General features: G+C 37.7%; 1 protein-coding gene across 15 annotated transcripts in view; it reads right to left on the bottom strand.

Annotated features, from left to right (window-relative positions):
• ERC1 (ELKS/RAB6-interacting/CAST family member 1) overlaps nucleotides 1-20,695 on the bottom strand; it is a 298,605-nt gene that overhangs the window by 6,765 nt on the left and 271,145 nt on the right. For 10 of the 15 annotated variants that reach the window (XM_074902123.1, XM_074902127.1, XM_074902132.1 and 7 more), the window contains one exon: nucleotides 9,378-9,566. In XM_074902123.1, coding sequence (XP_074758224.1) covers nucleotides 9,378-9,566 — 189 coding nt within the window. Of the gene's footprint in view, nucleotides 1-9,377; nucleotides 9,567-20,695 lie in introns of those variants that run through there. The other 5 variants (XM_074902134.1, XM_074902136.1, XM_074902137.1 and 2 more) reach the window with 1 other exon arrangement.

Below are 20,695 nucleotides of genomic sequence, written 5' to 3'. Positions count from 1 at the left end.
CAGCAGTAACCCATAATGGATCAGAAACAGCACACTGTGGATAGGCGATTAGCCTGGTTCCAACAGCCTGGCAGAGTTATTAGTCAGAAACTTGCAATGGATGGGTAAGCCTTGGAGAGGTCCAGTCAGCAAGCAGGATTGAAAGAGTCAGCACAGCCAGCGAGGAGCAGTGCTGAATATTAAAAGCCAGGAGACTACCTCCAAGTTTCAGGTTGCTCAGCCTAGTGAAACCCCAGCAATTCAGGTGGCCCCAGCTACAGCAGCCTGCAAAGCACCTAACTGCTGGTAAATTCATGGGACTGGTTTGAACGACGAACTCTGAGACAGGGCTGCCTTGGTTTCTTGGGCCAGCCCAAAGGTTTCACAGTGCCATTCCTCAGAAGGGTGGGAGGTTGTGGAGGTTGGGAGAGACAGCAAGTAATGGGAGAAGAAGCCAACGACAAAATTCTCTTTTTCTTTATCCGGCTCCTGCAAGGGGCCCTGGCTCTCGGTCTGCAGGAGGGGAGCCAGGAGAGGGCACTGTTAGCAGGGAAAGCAAAGGCCGGCTCCCTGTGGGTCCTGCACCACCACCTGCCCAGCCAGCATCCCTCTTCTCCTGGCATCTCAGCCAAATCCTCCAGGTGAAGCTTCAGGAATGGAAAAAGCAATTAAATAATCAAATATAAAAGCACCTTAAAACGGTTAACCTTCAAAACTGAAAAGAAGTTGGTGGAGAAGGGAGAATCCTGCAGGATGTTGTCTTCACCTGGGCAGTACTGCAAAGTCAGTCATGTCTCAAATCAAGGTAAGCCCAACAAAATAAGCCCATGTCAAAGCTAAAATAAACCAAATGCAATCAAACAAAAGTAACCAACTTCACCAGATGAAGAAAATATTTCCAACAAATAAGGTTTTGACCATCAAGAGCCCAAAAGGAGATGGCTCTGAATGCTGAAGGCCAGCAGTAATACTTTGCAAATTAACGCAGACAGAAAGTCTGCACAGCTGGCTAGCAGATGTCTGTGATGAAACATCTCTTAAAGAAGTAGCAATGATAGTCTTGCATTGAGTTTGCTAGCTTCAGAACATCTAGGTTTAATAATGTGATTTCTACTTAAACAAAGACATCTTAATTGACTATGTGGCTGGTTGCAGCATTTCTATATCATGTATGTCATCTCCATTTACGTCATTCCTTTCAGAAACAGCTGTGAGCAGCATACATCACTGGTCGTTCAGACCTTAATGGGGAACACATCCAGTTCTCATGGTATAACTTGAATCACCTAGATGTTTGGCAGTCCAAATTTTAGGGAAGTTTCTCTAAAAGTATTACTATTAATTCTGCTCCTGGTTTCTTAGATTTTCTCGTAAATGCAAACGGAAATGGTGTTATCTTCCCCACGTAATTTTTCTATGAAAATAAAGGTGCATTAACAGCCCTTTTTTGTTGGCATTTTCAGCTGAGGATTAGGATATTCATACACTTGCCTCATGGAAATGACCAAAAAAGAGAAGGCAAGGCCAGATATGTTTGCCCACTTGATGACAGCTAAAAATAGACAGCTCAGAAAGAAAAGGATAGCAAGGACCCCAGAAGTGGTTCATAGTATTTCTACTCTATCTTTGGACAGAAGAACAGAAAGGACCTTCAGCATCTCAGGGGAATGGAAGCTTGCAGATAACCTGCAACAGATTCAGACACTTTTCACCACTGCTGCCTTCCTTCCTGGGTTTAGAGCAAGTCATGATAGGAATACTTTTCCATTTATAGTTAAACTCCATCAGTGAAGAAAATCTCAATTCACTATGACTTTAGCTTGCATTCTGCTTCTCTGGTCCAAGATATTCCAGAATTTATTTAAAGATTAATTGACATTCAGAGGGAAGATAACTTAATAGTTAAGAAACTGGATGCAAGGTTTTATATGCACACTAGATGAATTGTGGTGCTGCACTGCAGAACCTTTGTGGCTATGGACAGTAAAACTGAATACAGAATATGAGGTGCTTGTAGAGCAGCACAAAGTTAACTGCAGGACTTCTATAAGACTACAATACCAGGATCTGGAATTATGCTTCTCCTGGATCAGGCTATGGATAGTCTGAAAATTACTTTAGAGCTTAAAATAACAGAAATAAGCATCACAACTCATTTAATCTTAACCTTTGTTTTGTCTCAAAGTAAGTGAAACCACACTGTGTCTCAGGCAAATGGTCAAGAGCTTTTGCATCCTCCCAGATGAATCAGTGGGATTTGATACATTATCTATGTATCAGTGATACACTGTGTATCAGTGTATCTATCTATGTTTGAAGCACCGAGAGCCAATTACATACAAACCTTTATTTCTCAATGACAGATCTACAAAATGGTCAAAAGAAAGGGTTAGGAATACGGAAATCCCAATCTGTCTTTTTTTTTTTTTTTTTAATGTATTTTTTTTTTTTTATGTAGACCCTTAAATATTTTTGCTCTATCTAGAAATTTTGGTTTTTATGTTAGCTTTTTCAAAATATTTAAAACACATGCATTTAAAAATTAAAGTAGGTTTTCACATTAAACATTGTCTTGTTTTTAAAATCATGTAAACTTTAAAAATGTTTTAAATATATTTAAATACATATGAATAGATTTTACAACCAATGTTGACAAAAACCCTGAAAAAAATTGAGGGCTGTTGCACCCTATATTTGAAATAACTTTGCACATGGTATTTATCCTGCATTCCTGAGCATCTCTCAGGTTTGTGAATAGCACAAATATTATTATTTCCTTGGTAATGAATGAATTTAAAAATTATATAAATGGGAAGCAGGAATAAAATAAATGCCTGTAAGTTGTATTTTGCATTTGACTGAAGAAGTTTTCCTGCAAATCTTGCACTTGAAGATAATATGTCTATCCTCCAGCAACAGCAGCAACCATTTTACAGAGAACAATTTTATGTTCATGTAAATTATAGTGTACTTATACACTGAGAATTAATGCTGCTATAGTGTACAAAAAGTTATTATTCTGTGGCTAAGCAGAACAAATAATAATTATTGCCTGAACCACAGGGCTATCTGCTAGGGCCAGGCCCCACTGACCTAAGTATGCACAATGCAGGCAAACCCCACAACCCTAATCCCTAACAACTCTCAATTCTGCACATTAAAGTGACTGTGAAATAGAGTTAGGCAGCAGTACCTGATAGTCACAAATACAGGGAAAATTCACCTATCTGCAAAGCAAATCTTAAATACCTCTCTTATATGTCCTAGGCTGATGAGTTTTGGAAAAACTTTTTAACTGTTAGAACAGAGCGTTGGCAGGCAGTTACAGTTTTGTGCCTGCGCAGTGCAAAACAGAGAAGAAAGGACAGAGCAGGAAGTACTTGAATGAAATGATGAAGTTACAGGCATCCTGTTATTTCAGGATCAGCGCTGAAGCCCTTTCTACTCTTTCCATGATACTTATTTCTCTTTCAGAGGAAGTTCATTATGAAATCATGAAGAATCCTGTCAGCTCTGCAATTTCTGAAAGATATTTCAGGAAAAAATTTCCATGGAATATTTTTGTCTGTACAGTGAGCCCGACAAGCCAGCAGAGGACCCAGCTGCTCCTGCATGTGGTTCCTTTTTTTCAGGAAGGATGCCCACAGAGGCCGCTCCAGCAGCTCCTGTGCAGCCTCATACCAGGAGATGCTGCAAAAACCTTCCACAAGGACCACAGTGTCCAAGCAAGGCATAGAGTAACTGAACTTGTTACTAATAGCAAAACATACAGAGCGGTGAGCTGCCCTCAAGAAAATAAGGTAATAGCTCACGCTGGTACACTATCTGCTTGTGGGAACTGCTTGAAATGAAACTACAGTAAATTTTAGACACACTACACACACACACAAAACACTTCCCTGCGTCCTGAAAGCAATGTTTTTACCTTTATATCTCAAATTAGGAATAGTTAATGTTAGTGATTGATAGTATGCATTTTAAAATTAGCAATTCCATATAAATGGAATTCCAAATAAAAATGGATACTGTTATGGCATTATGGATACAGTCAACTTATGGATAATATTTGTAGCTTCAACCAGTATTTAAGAACTATGACACTGATCCCAAGTTCTCCTCCTCACCCAAAACATTAATTTAATATGAAAGTTTAAAATGCTACAAAATGTAATAATTTTAGAGAGTTCTCATATCCATTACTTTCTCAACTAAAGTCAGGAAATACATTTGCACACAAAGAAGGATATAAATTGTTGCAATTATTACTTCTAATTTCTAACAGAGACCACAAGTTGACTGTTTAACTTTAAAATACATTATGCATTCCCATGAGATTACAAATTAAAAATAAATGACATAAATCAGGTGGGGAAGATAACAGGCTAATGGAAGAGCAGTCAGAGAAGAATAACAGGGTAAACCCTGAAGTAACTGAGTAATTTAGAATGACTAAATGCAAAACATGGCAGAGTAATTTCTTTAAAGAAAATAAATAAGTTGAGTAATTTCTCATAGATGATATAGAAGTAAGAACACAAGTGGAATTTGAACAAAGAAATACGCAGGATGTTTATAAAATAGCTATTTGTAGCTTAAAGTTCATCCCACTTATGATATTCTTTGTATAAAAAATTGAAATGTGTGTTTAGTACTTTCAAAATTCAGCAAGCATATATGTAATCTTAAAATGGAATTTGAAAACTACATACATGTGGTCCGGTGTCCTTTCATACGAAAAGTTTAACATTAACTTTGCTGAGAGTGAAATGTGAATTATGCTCCTTGGAACCAAGCCATGACTATTTAGCTGATACAGCAGGTTGTGACTGATACAGCGAAGTGACATTATCACCTTTTTTCTTCCTCTGCTTTGACCAGCTGAGCAGAAAAGACACTCCTGATTTCTAGGGAGAGGATTACTAAGTAGGAATCCTTAGATGGTCCGTGCTTTGGCTGAAGCTGGCACACAGTGAGAGAGAAGACAACCTTTCTTCACTACAAAGGCTCTTCCACGACCATAAAGATTTTTCAAAAGCACCTTGTAACTCACAGCCAAAGCACATGTAAGTGCAACACCATGTTAGTAGTGGGGTGAGACAAGCTCCCATAGCAGGTCTCCTCTGAGAGAGTATCTCATGGAAACACATCAGCATGGGTCTTTCAGGCTGCTGTTGATTCCCATGTCTCAATGCAAATGCTGCCAGAAACACGTCTGGGAAAAGAGGAACAGGTTGACTGTGAGAGAAAAAAATGGTGCCTGGGGGCCAGAAGAAATAGGCAGGACCCCTAGCAGCCTGGATGAAGCCAAGTTTGTTGGACATGGCTGCAAACGGTCACTGATGGCAGGGAACAAAATGCATCCTCCTCCTCCTCCTTGTTTTAAGAAAATTGTCTTAATCAGATAGGTCCTCTTCTGCTGGAAGAAGTACTTTTTCAGAATGACTGCAGGAGCTATTGAAAATACAAAGCTCTCCATAACATGAGGTTCTGCACATTTTAGAGATGGATTTGAAGCAGTAAGAAAATTTATAATGCTGCTTAACCTATTAACGGAATGAACACTGTTGCCTACTACTAACATCTGGTTGCTCTCTTTGGTTGTCTACTTTTTCGCACTGCTGCCTTCCAACCACAGTGCAGCATGCCACTAGCAGCATACTTAAATTCTGATTTTCAGCAAGTTCCTCCAGTCTTTTCTTTTGTAAAGATAAGAGAAAAACAAAAACCTAACTATAAATAAAAACGTGGACCATATCATTATGTTCTTATTGTCATTTCCTTTCATATAGAAATAAAATCCCTCATTCACAGGCAACCATCTGAAACATGAAACGTAGCCCAAGAATATTAACATAATGATACGTTTAGGACAAAGTGGAAAAAAATATTATACTTAATAGGCATTGCTAGGATAATGCAATTATTTATAATGAATAAATGGAATTTTTATTTCTCAGTGTTGAGACTTGGAACACCCTTCCTTCAGGTAACTGCAATTTTTTAATAAGAAAAGATGAACAGGACATAAAGGGGTCAAAAAAGGACACTTCTGGAAACAGTGCTGGTTAACTTCTTTGGGGACATTGGGTCAGAACTGACTCAAAGGAATATTTCCCACCACATGAATAACCTAATGACATGGTTCCAAGCACTGTAGATTCTTTACTGTCCACAACTTAGTCTAGCATATTAGTTTAGATCAGGTTTTGAAATAACATATACTCCAAGTATTGGCTTCAGGCCTTCATTATAAATGGACCAAAAATTTTACTACAGTGTCAGCTTTACAAAATGTCTGATAAAATGACAGCAAAGAATGCATCTTGCCCCCATATTTTGATTAAAATCAGTTGAAGTCACTAAAGAATACAGCTGAACTTAATGGCAGTATAAATTACTATATGCGAGAGGTACCAAATATCCATCAAACTTTGAGAGTCTACAAAATTATTTACGTGGCAACAAATTCCCCTTAGAACCATGGTGTAGATGCTGGCAGATGCTCTTCTGACAATGACTTGTACACTAGTTTCTGTGGCTCACTGTGGATGTGCTGGAAGAGCGAAAAACTTACATCTACTTCATATACTAGTTTTACCTACCAGAAGAAGCCACCAAAGCCTCCTACTATTTCTATCTAAGCCTCCCCAGCAGGTATGAGAGACCTACAGGGTATCTGGCTATGATGAAACACAGCAGGACCAACCTTTGCCAATAACAGTTGCTGCAGTGGGAAATCACAGCTCCAAAAGCAGCAGTATGAAAATGAATTCTTAACTATTTATAAAAAAAAAAAAAAAAACCCAAACTAAATAATCTCATTGGTGAGAAGTGGATACATTGGCATCATTCTTAAATATTATTGGTGTTCAGTTAAATGTATCCACCCTAATCATGTTAACACTTCTTAACATTCAAGAGGATTAATTTTTTCCCACTGAGGCTTGTGGAGCATTATCTACAGAAGATCATATTAGAAGGGACAGGAGTGAATTTAATGCACTGGATTTGAAGTAATTCACAAAACTCATTAAAATTCCAAAGATGGGTATTCTGTGATGGACTCCTGCAAATGTGGAGAACTGATTCCCACCCCCCACGGGAATACTTTAAACACAAAGGAAATTCTGAAGTTAGAAACAGAAAAGCTCCATGACTTACATGAAAAATGTGCTCTGTAAATGAAAATGTATCATTAGTTTGTATTTTTCAACTGAAGCTTGTTAAATACAATCTAAGTAAGTATGGGAAAGCAGAAGAGATTGCTACATTTTATTTTAGCAGATGTTAGTTACTCTTGGGAATCACAAATGGAGTAGTAATTTTAAACAACTGTGGCAACAGCAATGTAGAATTAAGACAATAATGGGATAGGGTAGAAAGACACATTTTATTCTCTCCTCCAGAACAACTTAGATGATTCTTTTTTTTCACAATTTATACTTAAAAGCTTTCCTTACTGTGTAACCCATAAATATTGCTAATGGACTCACAAAGTTTGAATGAGAAATATCATCTTTTATTAGACCAGTACACAGAACTGGAAAAAGCAGATGCTGTTTTGGGCCAACTATCTATTCAGAAGAACTTGTCAAAGAAAGCCTTTTCTATTTTCTTTACCTACATTCTCTTGATCAAATAGAAGATATCCCCTATCCCCACAGGTCCAGATTGTATTCAAAGACCATCACAGCTATAACAGACTAGCCATTTTATTTCAGGGATATCCAAACTTTGCCCACATCCAGCCTTTACTTTTGTTTTCAGAGATGCCTCCAATACATGGCACAGGTTTTGTCATCCAATGCTTCATACTAATCTGACAGACAAGGCGGTTCAAAATACTATGCCTCATGTTTTGATCTGTAATGTAGGAGCCATACCTCTAATATATGAGAATAGCAGGGATTAAACTGAAGAACTTTCAATCCTGTATCAGTGATTACAGAACCCAAGAGGTTAATAAAATGCTGACTCCAGATGAGTAGGGGCTAGCAGGGTCTGCAGGGAAAAGGGATGTGTCAGGCCTATAGAGGCAAATGTAGATATTGAGTGATGCACACAGCACACACTGAATCAAATACATATATGAAGACAGGTACAAAGACAGAGATCAGCTGTCCTGTACCATCTAGGCCCTGTTACAGGCATTTTTATCTCCAGAGGTCTGTTTTTCTTTCTGAATTGTTAGACATGCTTCTGTTGGCTTCCTGCAATTTGGCTGCTGAGCTGGTCTCTCCAATTTTTGGATCAAAATTCAGCCTTGAGTTGAAAGTGCAAGGAAATGAGCTTAAACATCACACAAGAAGAAAACCAGAGCTGAAGTGTTCAGGATAGACTCAAGATAGTGTTCACTGACCCACAAATCCACTTTTAACTATACAGGCCTTACACTAGTTTGTATGCGTACTGGATAGATTTTGGAATAGACATGAAAGTGAATAATTTAGTGACAGAATTGGCATTATAATCCAAAATCAGGGTCAAAAAGACAAAATTAGTCACTTTTATATCTGGTACAAGTTCCTTATATTAGTTTCAAAAAAACCCCATTCTGTAATATAGGAGTAAAATTTAAAAGTTAAAAAGAGAAATAGGAAAGAATGAGAGAAAGGGGTATAGGGAATGATGAATTATTGTATGAAAACAGGAGATAAAAACTGCCAGTGAAGGGATTAAGGAAGGCAAGAATCACCAGGGCTGGGAGAAAGGAAGATTATTTCAATAGTTGAATTATAGCTAGATTGACAGTCTCTGTAGAGACTCCATCAGACAAGCTGTTATTAAACCCTTTCAATTCTGTATGCCAAAACTCTTGGGAATACACTTGGGCTTCTGGATTCTGAAATTACTCTGTGTGTGTGTGTGCATAAGCATGGGTTTATTGCATCTAGCACACTGGGTCCAAATCTCAATTTAGGTATCCACGTAAGGTAGTAAGCAGAAAAAAATTATTGGCAGAACATACTGTAACAGAAGGTAAGGACATTGTATACATTTACATAGAGTGACTCATAAAAATGTGCCAATTAAAATATAAATGATTAGTGTCATTAAAAAAAGATTTAAGATCCCTATGACTACATTAAGTTATAAAGGGCAGCTAAAATTTGTTAATGAGTAAAACATGGCAAAAGTGGTATCTTGCAGTTTGATTTCCTATGAGTATGTAGATGCATAGCCTCAAATACTGATAAAAGAACAGATAAAATTCCCTAATAAATATTAAATGGCAATGATTCAAAAAATTACTGACTCCTTCTGTCAGATAAGAGTGGATCTTTGCTACCTGTTTTCACCACTTACAGGATGGTTTTCCAACATTTTGGTGTGGCACATCAGTAAGACTTACATCAACAGTTCAGGCCCTTGTTCAGAGCTTCAGACCACAGACTAACCTGCTCCTGGGTCATCTTCTGCAGCTCTTTCTCCCAGGCTGCTCGGTCATCATCCAGGTGGTAGGAAGCAGGCGGGGTGAGTCCACGCAGAATCAGGGGGTCACGGTCATGGCAGAGGGCTGTCAGATGTCCAATGTATAACTTCAACTTGCTACGATTCTGATCAAGTTCTAAGAGGGGCTGAATTACCTGAAATAAGAGAACAGAGACAGTGAGGAACAGTCTGGATCCAAGCAGAGTTGAAGGCAAAGATCAACATCTAAGTTACAATCTTGTTCAGCAGCTTTATACTGGAAGAAACCTGAACACCCTCCCTCCCCTGCAGCACTCCTATCCCATAACCTAGCAACCATTCAGCTGAAGCAGAAAGAAACCAAGGATATTAGGGAAAGGGGATGTGGTGATGATAGCTGTCTGATTAATATAGGAAATAATGATATGGGTGAAAAATGAAACAGTGTTAAATTGAATACATTAACTGTACTGATTATCCAGCAGTGCTTCAGTAAACTATTTCAACTCCCTGCTTTAATGAAACTAATTTTTCTGATAAAAGACGTCTGTCTGCAACTAAGGCAACAGCAATGTAGATTTTAACTGGTTTTGCCAACAAACATTTCATTGTAACTTAAGTATGCAATAAATACGTTCTGAAGAGAATAGTTTCAAATGATGGCCAAGATGTTTGTTTCTAAGATGAACATCTTTACTGTAGAAACTGGATAGAGACATATCTTAACCAGAAAGTTAAGACACAGTTTTCTAGAATTGCCTCTATAGTTAAGACATAGTCTTCCATAGTTTTGAAAAGGCAATGACTTTCATCTATTATACAAGCCAGATTCTATATAGTAGACCAAAAAAAGAAAATGAAAGGACTTTAATAAGTACTATTTTATTTCATTATACCTTATCCAATCTGAATTTAATCCTTGTTTCCCATTGCAATCCAAACTGGAGTCATCCATTTCCCATAAAAAGTATTTGAAGAGCGATTTTTCATTTGTTTTACAAAAATATAGATCTGAAGTGCGTAAATACATACTGGGAATCCCTCACTATGACCTCCCAGAAGGATACTGCTTCATATTATTCTAGGTGTTTGTGCACATATATTCAAAACCACAGTAATACAAAACTCTAAGGTTTGCAGCTGATGAAAAACCAAGGAAGAACTGGGTTTAGTGCCTCCACTCCATAAAATGAGGTGCTGAAGCTACAGGGACTGATGCACACCAGCTAGGAGAGCTGGAAAGCTTTGCCATGATAGTGGCAACTTGTCTTTGTGTTCCCAGACAGGGGCTGCACCTGCTGTTTGTTAGGGGGCCGGGGATATCATTTCAGTGAGACACCTCTGACCCTGCTCATAAATAAGGAGTGAGATAATCTCTGAGTCAACAGGAACAGGGTGCCAGCACTACTTTTAACAAAAACTCTGGCTTTGACCCCTTTTAACAAGGCTGCCAAGGCTCACTTATTTTGCTTCTAACACTGTTCTACATGAATTAATTTCTGTGCAGCGAGAGCATCTGAGAGCCAAGGCTAAGCAGCTAACTAATGTCAGGGTCCCTGTCCTGAAGAGTGTAGCTGCACTCAGCAGCCTACACAAGAACGTCAGGGTGGCAGCAGCTACAGAAAACCACAGTGGCATGGCAGCTGTGGTAGAGAAGACAGATAAGAGAGTGAGCTCAAATGCTTTATTGAAAATCCTACTGCTATGTCCAGCCTTGGGGCAACATCTGTTTGCAGGTGTAAATACACATATAAAAATAATGGCTTGACGTATCAAGACTGCAAACTGCAGCAGGGCAGAATATTCTGCTCTCCTGTATACAGGGCAATAGGAAGAGATATTTTAGTAGCATCAACACAGTCACATTTCACTTCCATCACTGAGCACAACTGTATTTAGCCAGCTACATCCATCAGCTTTGGCTGTTGACTGAATTTGTGCTATTTACACTGATTTTTTATAATTGGCTTACCTAGATTATGATCTGAAAGTGTACTGCCTGTGCAGGTGAATAAAAGTGATGATTCTAATTTAACTGCTGTCTTTCGTCTTTCTTACTATTTGGTTTGCCCACTGAGGGTAGAGTGATGGAATATCACATTTTAAAAAAATACTGGTTTATAAAAATGTGAAAATTAAGGAGTCAATGGTTAATAACTAGCTGTCCAATCAATGTAGTAGCTGCCTTGTATTCTTTTCAGATATCGAACTGTAGTCTATTAAACGTTCATCAGATGCGCAGATTTCAGCTTGAAAATAATCCGCCTTGCCAACCTTCCCAGCTATTTGTGAACAGAAACCATCCCTGATAAAGAGAAAGCAGAGCTATCTAGTGAGTAACAATGGAAGATTTTCATACAACAGTCGAATTTGATTGCTCAGGGACAAGTCCCTTTTCCTCCTGTACCCTTCCCCCTTCCCTCAAGCTGGAAACAGGCCAAATGAGGTGTGTGAAAGTTCTTAACTAGCAGCCCTCCCAAAGCTGTTCGCAGAGCAATCATTCCTCTCACTTGGGATCCATTAAACCCTGCCAGTCAAGTAGGAAATTCCCTTATATCTGTGTTCCTGCCATATCTAATTTGAACTAGCCACTTAGCAAGAGGCACTGTGCTTCCCACATAGCAGAGCTGCCACTGCCTTATCTCAAGAGGGTGTAAGAGCATTTGCTAAGTGGAAAGCCAGGGCAGTGCTGGATTCATAAACCACATTGTGTTCTCATGGTCAGCTGAGAGCTGTAGAGCTTTCTAGGAAAGCAGCGGGTAAACAGATCAAACTCAGGAGTATCTTCTAAAGCAGCCCTGATTCATTAATTGTGCTGATAGGTTTAGGCCATCCTCATCAATGCATGGAATGAAGTCTGCTTAATGTACCCTCAAGTTCAGAATATTGTTAACAGCTAGCTAAGTTTGAGAATGTGGTTTACTGAAAAGACAATCACTACAACTGTGAAGCACAAACATGTAATGCCTGACAAATCTCTGATACAAACCCAAACCTTCTCTACCAACCGATAAAGACATCTGGGAACATATTCTAAAACAAATTCAACTGGTTCAAAATATATGTAGGTTTTTCAAGGTTTCTCAGATTTTTTTTTTTTTTTAATCTTTGAGCATGACAGATGTGAATCTAATTGTAGTTTTGCAAGTCACTGGAGAAAAAAAAAACGCTTTACAATCGAATTAATATTGCTTCTTCAGTGGTAGTGCTGCTCTGGCTGTACAATGGTCAGCTGAAATACGAGTAATCAATATTTAAAAGCTTTTTATCATAAGAGTCTGCATTTAAATTTATATATATACACTGCATAGATAAGAAAAGGTCATTGAATGCGGTTGGAGAGACCTACCTAAATGTTTGGTCACTTTTACTGTGAATGATGAATACACCTCCTATACAGAGACTGTGGTGTCTAAAAGTTTGTCTGAACAGTGTCTAATGTAAATACGCAAAAACATGTAGGCGGTTATATGAAAAAGAAAAGCAGTGAATAGGTGGTATAAGTGCAGCAGTGTCAATCTGAAACAAATGTGATATTGACTATCCATAGACAACTGTGGAATAAAGTATGGTTTTAATCAATGTGTAACAGGACTCATTCACCACAACCACCAGCTTTAAATTACGGGTTCTCCAGGCAGAAGGGCTTGTGACCTGGTCACCTTTCTCCCTGCTAACACTCCCTTTCTTCTCTGAAGGAAGGAACCACTTTTCTTTAGCGGAACGAAGTAATTCAATTTACTTAGTTAATTTCAGAGAATACCTTCTAAATTTCTATTTAGCAATAAATCTGCAGCTCCATTTTTCAATAAAGTCTTACATACACCCCTAAAATCTTGTCTTTTTTTCCAGCCACATCAGTTGATCTTGTAAAAGTTATCTCCTTACACAGCTTGCCTAAGTCATCAGAATCATAAATCAACATGCATGTGATCAACAGCAATAATCTTGTTCTTATAGATACATGTCTATGAGTTCTCTGAGTAAGTAAAAAAAACCCGAGAAAACAGCATCTTCTTGACACATCAATGCCAATACAAAACACCATACATACACCTGGCACTGGCATGACTCCCGTATTAGCTTGACTACCCTGCTTGCACATACGCTGTGTGTATATATTCACTACAGAATGCTAAAAGGCAGAATAATGCAGATAAGTGGTCTTCATTTTGCAATCAAATAATTCAGTAGATTTTTCTCAACCTACCCATAAATCTTTAAATATTTGAGAAAAATCCCTGGAAGAACAACTATATCAAAAAGTGGGGTCAAAGTAAATAACATGAGGTCAGAATTTCACTGCTCTCATATCAAAGGTGCTACGAAGTGTAGATGGAATGAATCTGAAAGTTTCCAAGGAATAAACTAATTTGAGAAATGCTCTAGCTTGATAGCATGGTCTATGGACCTTAAGTGTTTGTAGATCCTGCAAAGGCTCATAAACAGCAAGAAGGAATTCTGAAAAAAACCAACCAAAACCCCCAAACACCACCAAAGACCCCCTCAAAACTTCAGACCGGACATAACAAATACATTTGGAAAATAAGTTAAATGGAGGTAGCCCTTCATCTCCTATCAATCACATTTTTCATGTGGGAGTGAGAAATTGTATTTTCAAACTTTGTTACATACGGACACAACTATGCTACCCAGCAAAACCTACTTCCCAAACTACCATTTACACAGGAGAAGATGGGCTCAAAGTCTGGGTAAATACATATGTCTCTAAGAAGAAATTATTTCAAGGAGGACCTGACAAATCTAACAAAAGATGAAGTGGATCACAGTGGGTCCTCAGATGCCTCCCTGTATCTGGGTTTTATTATAGATATTACCAGATGAGAAAATGTTGCTTATATTGCAAAATACCTTATATTGGGAGATATGGAAATAAACTATGATACCAAATGAGATAGTCTGTAAGTATCTGCATGGCAAATTGAATTACGCCTTCTTGCTTGGACCATTTGTGTTTGTTTGGCAACAAATGTAAGGGTTCAACTACAATCATCTTGTAACCATTGAATGCAATGGAGTTTTATGAGGCATGAATTTGGCTCAGAAAGTGCAAAGCTTTCCCAAATTCAGAACAATTTATCACTGATGTCTTCCCTTCATTATTTTAAATGGAAACAGAAGAAAGTTCTCAAAAAGACACTGCCTGACCTCAGTTCAGTTCAACTCAGTTCACTGCTGCACGGAGATGCTTGGTTTCTTCAGAAGACCACAAGACAAAAAGCTCAGGAACAGGCTTGGTTTTCTTTAGATTTGTTTTAAAGACAAAAAAATTGATTTTAAACTAATCTTCATCATTTTCTCCTCATAAAACAAAACAAAACAACATGTGTGAGGACCTGAAAGAGATTCTGGCTATTTTGACAGAGCTGTCTTACTCAGTTCATTTCTGACAGATTCAATTAGGAAATCTTTTTTATATAGCAAATTCTTTTTGAAATTTTTATACACCATGAACAAATCCCATAGATTAATGATTTCCAGAGTTCACCCTCTTCACCTTGGCAAAAATCCAGACCAGAAAAAAGAAAAGAGAAAACATAAAACAGGGAAAGTAGTTTTGTCATTAGTTCCCTCTGTTTAAATAAATTTTTTTCCCCATAATGTAGGTGAAGCAAAGAATTGCAGTGGTTGGTAGAATTCCTAAAGCACTGAAAATGAGTAGTTAAAAAATATTTTTCTACATAACAAACCCAGAAGTGCTTTCTCATGACACTGGCAACTTTTGCTTATATGGGCTGTGGAGCAAAAGCTTGCAGGAAACCATGTGCGGAATAGCAGGGACTACTGTAGATCAGAACTGAAATACACTGGCAGGACTGAGAGAAGCTTATAACTGGACCATGAGGTAACACAAACATTCAGGAATGAGGTATCTCAGCACAGCTGAAGGGGGTCTCTACAAACAGCTGCAATTTTACCTGTTTCATCAATCCCTTACTTTCAAAAGCAAGAGCATTCGCCCAAACCCTCACCTCTAAATATAACTAATTGACTCTGCACACATTGCATCTCTTTCTTCTGTAACAGTCCATATGCCTCTTTCCTAGCTGAGGCAGAAGAGAGAAGTCTTTGACTTAACTGCAAGACGAGATCAGAACATACAAGTTTTCTTTTGTCTTCAGGATTTCTTGGGAATCCAGCAACCCAGCAGCTTAGTTCTGGAGCAAAACAGGATGGGCAAAGTAGGGCAAGATCTACAGAGAACCTAAAATCTTCTACTTCAGTGTATTGAAATCTTCATTTGACAATTTTGTTCCTGTAAACTGTGTTATCAGATTAAAATTTTGGATAATAAATTAAATTACAGAAAGTTGTGAAATTGGGTGGTCAGACTTATGATACTGACAAGCAGAATATCATCAAGGAAAAAAAAAAGTATTCCCCAAGTGAAAACAGTTTAACTGTTTGCAGCTTGTACAGGACACTACGGATTTAAGTAGCATTCTCCTGATCAAACCTTTGTCGTTGCACTTACATAAGATTTGATTTCACAGAATCCATTACATTTTATGCCGATTCCTTCTATACAAGAACACAGCAGTTTGAGAACAAGTAAGAACAACCTGACTAAATTTTTAACCCATTCAAGCTTTGTAGCACTTGTTATTTATATAACAGTGAACAAGAAAGCACACACATTACTTGCTGTACTGTATTTTGTCTGTTGCTTCTTCCTATTACAAGGGATAAAAGGAAACAGTGGCTAATATGTTTGAAAGCAGAACGTTGTAGCACTTGCACTGGCAGACTGTGTCCATGGGAATGCTTATGTTATCGGGGACTGCATTCTTCTGTCTCCCTGCTGTCTGTTCCATTACTAATGGAAACCAGAAGGTACTTCTTAAGTAGTCTACCAGAGAACACAGTCAGTGTCTTCCTGTTCAGATGAACTATAACCTCCCTGTCTGCAGGTGACAGGAATTTTTGTCTCATCCTTCTCTAACACTGAGTCTTCATTCTGCTGTTCTAGCTCTGTACCTGCTACATGACACATTCAAAGCAAAGCTACGTGAAACCATGAAATGCCTGGTTTATCCGTCTTTAGGGATTCTTTTTAGAGTTGTTTGCTCTACATTCAAATGCAAAATCCCATTAATAAATACACCTATTTATATAGATATATAATTATTTTCTACATGTTACATTAAACAATCAGATGTAGTTGGACTGCCCATAGTGAGCCTACTATGAGTTGGAACTGTAAATCCTGACATCTCCATCGGTAATTATGAACTTTACCAGCCAGGAAAATATAACGTCTAGATTGGCTACATGCCCTTATCAGTTTTTATTTTAGTCATATTTCTCTTGAGCTTATTTTCATAGTTAATATGTTGGAAAGCATGTTTGGACTTGATTCTTTCTCTAATACTGTTCATCTCCCTCCTCCCTCAGTTTCTTTCCTCCTGACATCTAAATGGTGCTGGCAGCGACACCCCCAGCTTGGCTGCAGCTATTCCTCTTCTGTCTCTAAACTGTCTGTGAGTGCCAGGGCTCAGCTCCCCTCTCCTCTATGTCAACAACAGCATATTCATATGTTTGCAGAAGCTTCTGGTCTTGCATGATTACATTCTGGGGTGGGATGAGTGCTATGAGAAATCTAAATGGCAGAGTAATTTGGAGATAGTACAGACTATCACACAAGTTGTAAGCAACAACCCTCCTGGAAGTGGTCAGCAACAAAAATGTTTGCGTACAGAATTCCTACTTGCTACAAAGACCAAGCCACTAGTAGAAGATCATATTCAGCTGCAAATCAAAAAAGAAAATAAGACACAGACCTGGAATAATCTCATTTGGTAGAAATGAATGTTGGTCTTTTTGCAATTGTTTTGCTGAAAGGCACAAATCTCTACAAAAAGAAACCAGCCATCTGTTTTGAATGTTTTAGAATCTAAGTATCTACTTGTGTTTTTCTTTGATCTGTAAGAATAATAGGAAGACAGTGATACAATCCAGTTACACCTCTGTTGTGAGTGCTTAATTCATCCCAGAGCTGCAGATTAAAAAATTCCATCTGGAAATCTTAGTTTTATCATTCTGGGATCAGAAAGAAGATGAACAGTGTATCAAGATCAGTTCCTTTGTGCTTGTAGATAAAACATATTTGGACAGAGAATATATTCTTCAAACAAAATAGTTATTAAGATAGCAAAATAATAGCGGGGTTTTTTAATAAAAAAAACCCAAGCTAGCAAAAGAACTGTTTCCAGAAACACGGAAAAGACCAGGAGCAGAAGTTGACATCATTTTAAGGACATCATTCTTCTCTAGGCTGGCCCATCCTAGTCTGACAGTACTTACCAGGTGAAAGATTACGTGCCAGTTTAGGTATAGAATGAGAAGACAGAAAGGTGCAGTTTCCAAATTGGAATGGTAGAAGAATAATAATGAAACAAAATATTAAGCATTACTTAAGTTGTTCATTCTACCATAACAGGATTATTACTTACCTAAAGTGTAAGTAACAAACTACATCACTACAAAAGGCTCTCCGTTATTCAGAGTTACTACATCCAAAGGAGAAAAGGTTACCCTCTGAAAAAAGCACAGCTTGGAAAGACTTGAAAACAACAGGTAACTGTACGATAGCTAAACCAAGATTCTGAATTGTACTTCCTCAGAGCAGTAACTGTCAGCCCATGAACTCTTTGCGTCTCCTTGCCTGAACTCGATGGCACAGTCTTTTAGTTTCACAGTCAATGATGCTGCTTACATAAGCAGGGCTCCAGAAAAGCAGGGATGGAAAGCAGGTCCTGTGATTAAACAAGACAACTGTATTCAAAGGACTGACCTTGTAATGATTAATTAGTTGCATCACCTTATTTGAGTGCATGACATTTGTTCTTACCAAAGGGTTGCCCATCTGGAAAGTGGGAGTGAGGAGCCCTGGCTGTCACCAGTATGACAAAACAAATCTGGCATCTTATGTGTCAGTCAGGCCAAGTGATAATGTTTAAATAAAGTAAGAATTATTTCATGTAGCTGCCTTTAAATTTTGCCCAGGGAATGTCTCTAAGGCAAGCATAAGACACATTCTTTCACATTGTTTTTACACATATGAACGAAGAACTGCAACAGACATATTAAAACAGATTATTATACACTACACAATTTGCAGATTTTCAGAGAGGGTAAGAAACGACCCTGCAGAGAACAAAAGATGACAATGAAGAAAAGGCAGTGGTCTAAAGATCTTTGTTCATCACGCTGGAACGGCAACTCCTTGAAATGTTTAACATATGGGTTATTTTCCCTTTTTTTGGGAAGGAATAGGTTCTTGGAAGGAAAAATAAGAAGTATTAATAAATTGAGTCAAATAAAAATCTAACATAATTTTGGGAACAAATTCAAAATGAGGTATTCGAGTCACCATCATATCACTGTAACAACACTATTTTAGAATATTGTGTAATAATATTACCTAGCACTTACATAGCACTTTTCCCGAGCAGAACTTCCACTTTACAAAAACTTCAGCTCATTTTACAATTAAAGAATTTGAGACAGGGAGAAAGAGAACAAGTGAGTGTGGTTGGAGATGATGCCAGGAAAGAATTTATCTTCTGAATCGTGGTCTAGTACTGTGTCCAGTAAATTACACTGTAATATGAGTCAGGCACGAAAGCTTGGTGTTTTTGACTGTTCTGCATGATCTAAAAATTAAAAAGACCATATTGAAAATAAATTTATTTAAAAGGCTTATGAGGTCACAGGGTAATTGGTGACAATATTGAGAACCTAAAAGAAGTGTGATAGTAGGATGAGCAGCTCTCTACATGCTGCAAGCATAAGATATGTCTCGTGGAGAGAAAGATCACATTTATGCCTGCGCAATCATTTGAAAATGGAACTCACCACGAATAAGATACCTTGCCAAAAAAAAAAATCAGTATATTAACCCAAGCACCAAATAACATAGAAAAGAATCAATATTATTTTCAAATTTCCCAAAGCATAGACACTTTTAGTTCTGTAGTGATCTCAGTGAGAAGTTCATGGGGTTTGACAGCTGTGGCAAACTTTAAATTAAGTCTTGAGATGTCCTGCTGTCAATATCATTATTTCTATCTCTCTTACTCTACCAACACAGTAGTCACAGTTCTTCAGAGTTGCCTGTCACCTACTTTTGCCACTTTCCTCTAAATCTATTTGAATAGCTATGTATGCTGGCTGACTAGGTGTCCATTCATTGTGCATCTCCTTTTAGCTGTAAAATGGAATAATAGACAACCCCTCCACAACAAAAGGAAACTGTGAATGCTCATCCTGGGCATTCCTAGACAAAACTGCTCTGCAGATACAAGTTAGAAACACAGGGCTTACAACTTTGAGCATTCAGGTGGTTTTGCATATGTTTAACTAGTATCAACTTCTCTGTGAGAATTAATCACTTCTATCATTCTTACAGTTATCCTGTTTAAGACCTTTGTCCTAATAAATGCAATACAGAAATGTCATTCAAGCTCCATTAACTTTTAATAATCGCAAATGGCTATTTAGAATGAGACTGGTTTTGGAAACAATATGTTTAATCATTAAAGATGTCCTGTAAGCTCTTGATTAAAAACTATAGTTAAAAAAATTCAAACTGAATTCATTATTCATATTGATGACCTTCCCTCTATTTCAGTTCTTAGGTTTAGATGACTCTCGTCTACAGAAAAACTCTTGGCAAAGTCAAATTACAACATTAAAAATGTAGCATTTGGTACACAATACATACTTGTAATCTGGTTTGCAAATTATAATTTATACTGGGTTTGACAAGGAGTTTAAGAAATTTACTAGAATTGACTGTTTTTCAGTTTTTAAAAATGATTCAAATATTTTCCTATTACGACTTACCCCCTCTTTCCACCACAGACATCACCTCTGAAATCTTAAGAGATCTGTTAAATTAATGCTAGTGTCTTCAGCAGCGAACTCACAATAATTACTGCTTCTGTGTTAAAATTTCTCAGACTCTAATATTAAAGAAAAATGTCACAAATAAGAGGCTTTTTGTCTTGTAGTATTTTTACAGTAATATGAACTTGCCAATATTTTCATCATCTTGAAAGATCCCCATTTTTATGCACTCCAGTTCAATGCTAGCGTTTTGACCGTTCCACTGTTACTCTAACAAGCATAAAATTAATTTTCAGATTTTGTTCCTGGAATTCACGCACAGCAAAACCAAATGTTTTGCTCCTTAGCAGGCATATCCATGACTTCAGGATTTGTTGGCAACTGTTAATAGAAAATGCTTCCACAGAATGAGTTCAAAAAGCTTGTACAGTGA

This window comes from Athene noctua, chromosome 3, assembly GCF_965140245.1.
Source record: "Athene noctua chromosome 3, bAthNoc1.hap1.1, whole genome shotgun sequence".
NCBI classification, from domain to species: Eukaryota; Metazoa; Chordata; class Aves; order Strigiformes; family Strigidae; genus Athene; species Athene noctua.
The sequence above is the reverse complement of the archived record's forward strand: the minus strand, read 5'-3'. Positions and strand labels throughout refer to the sequence as shown.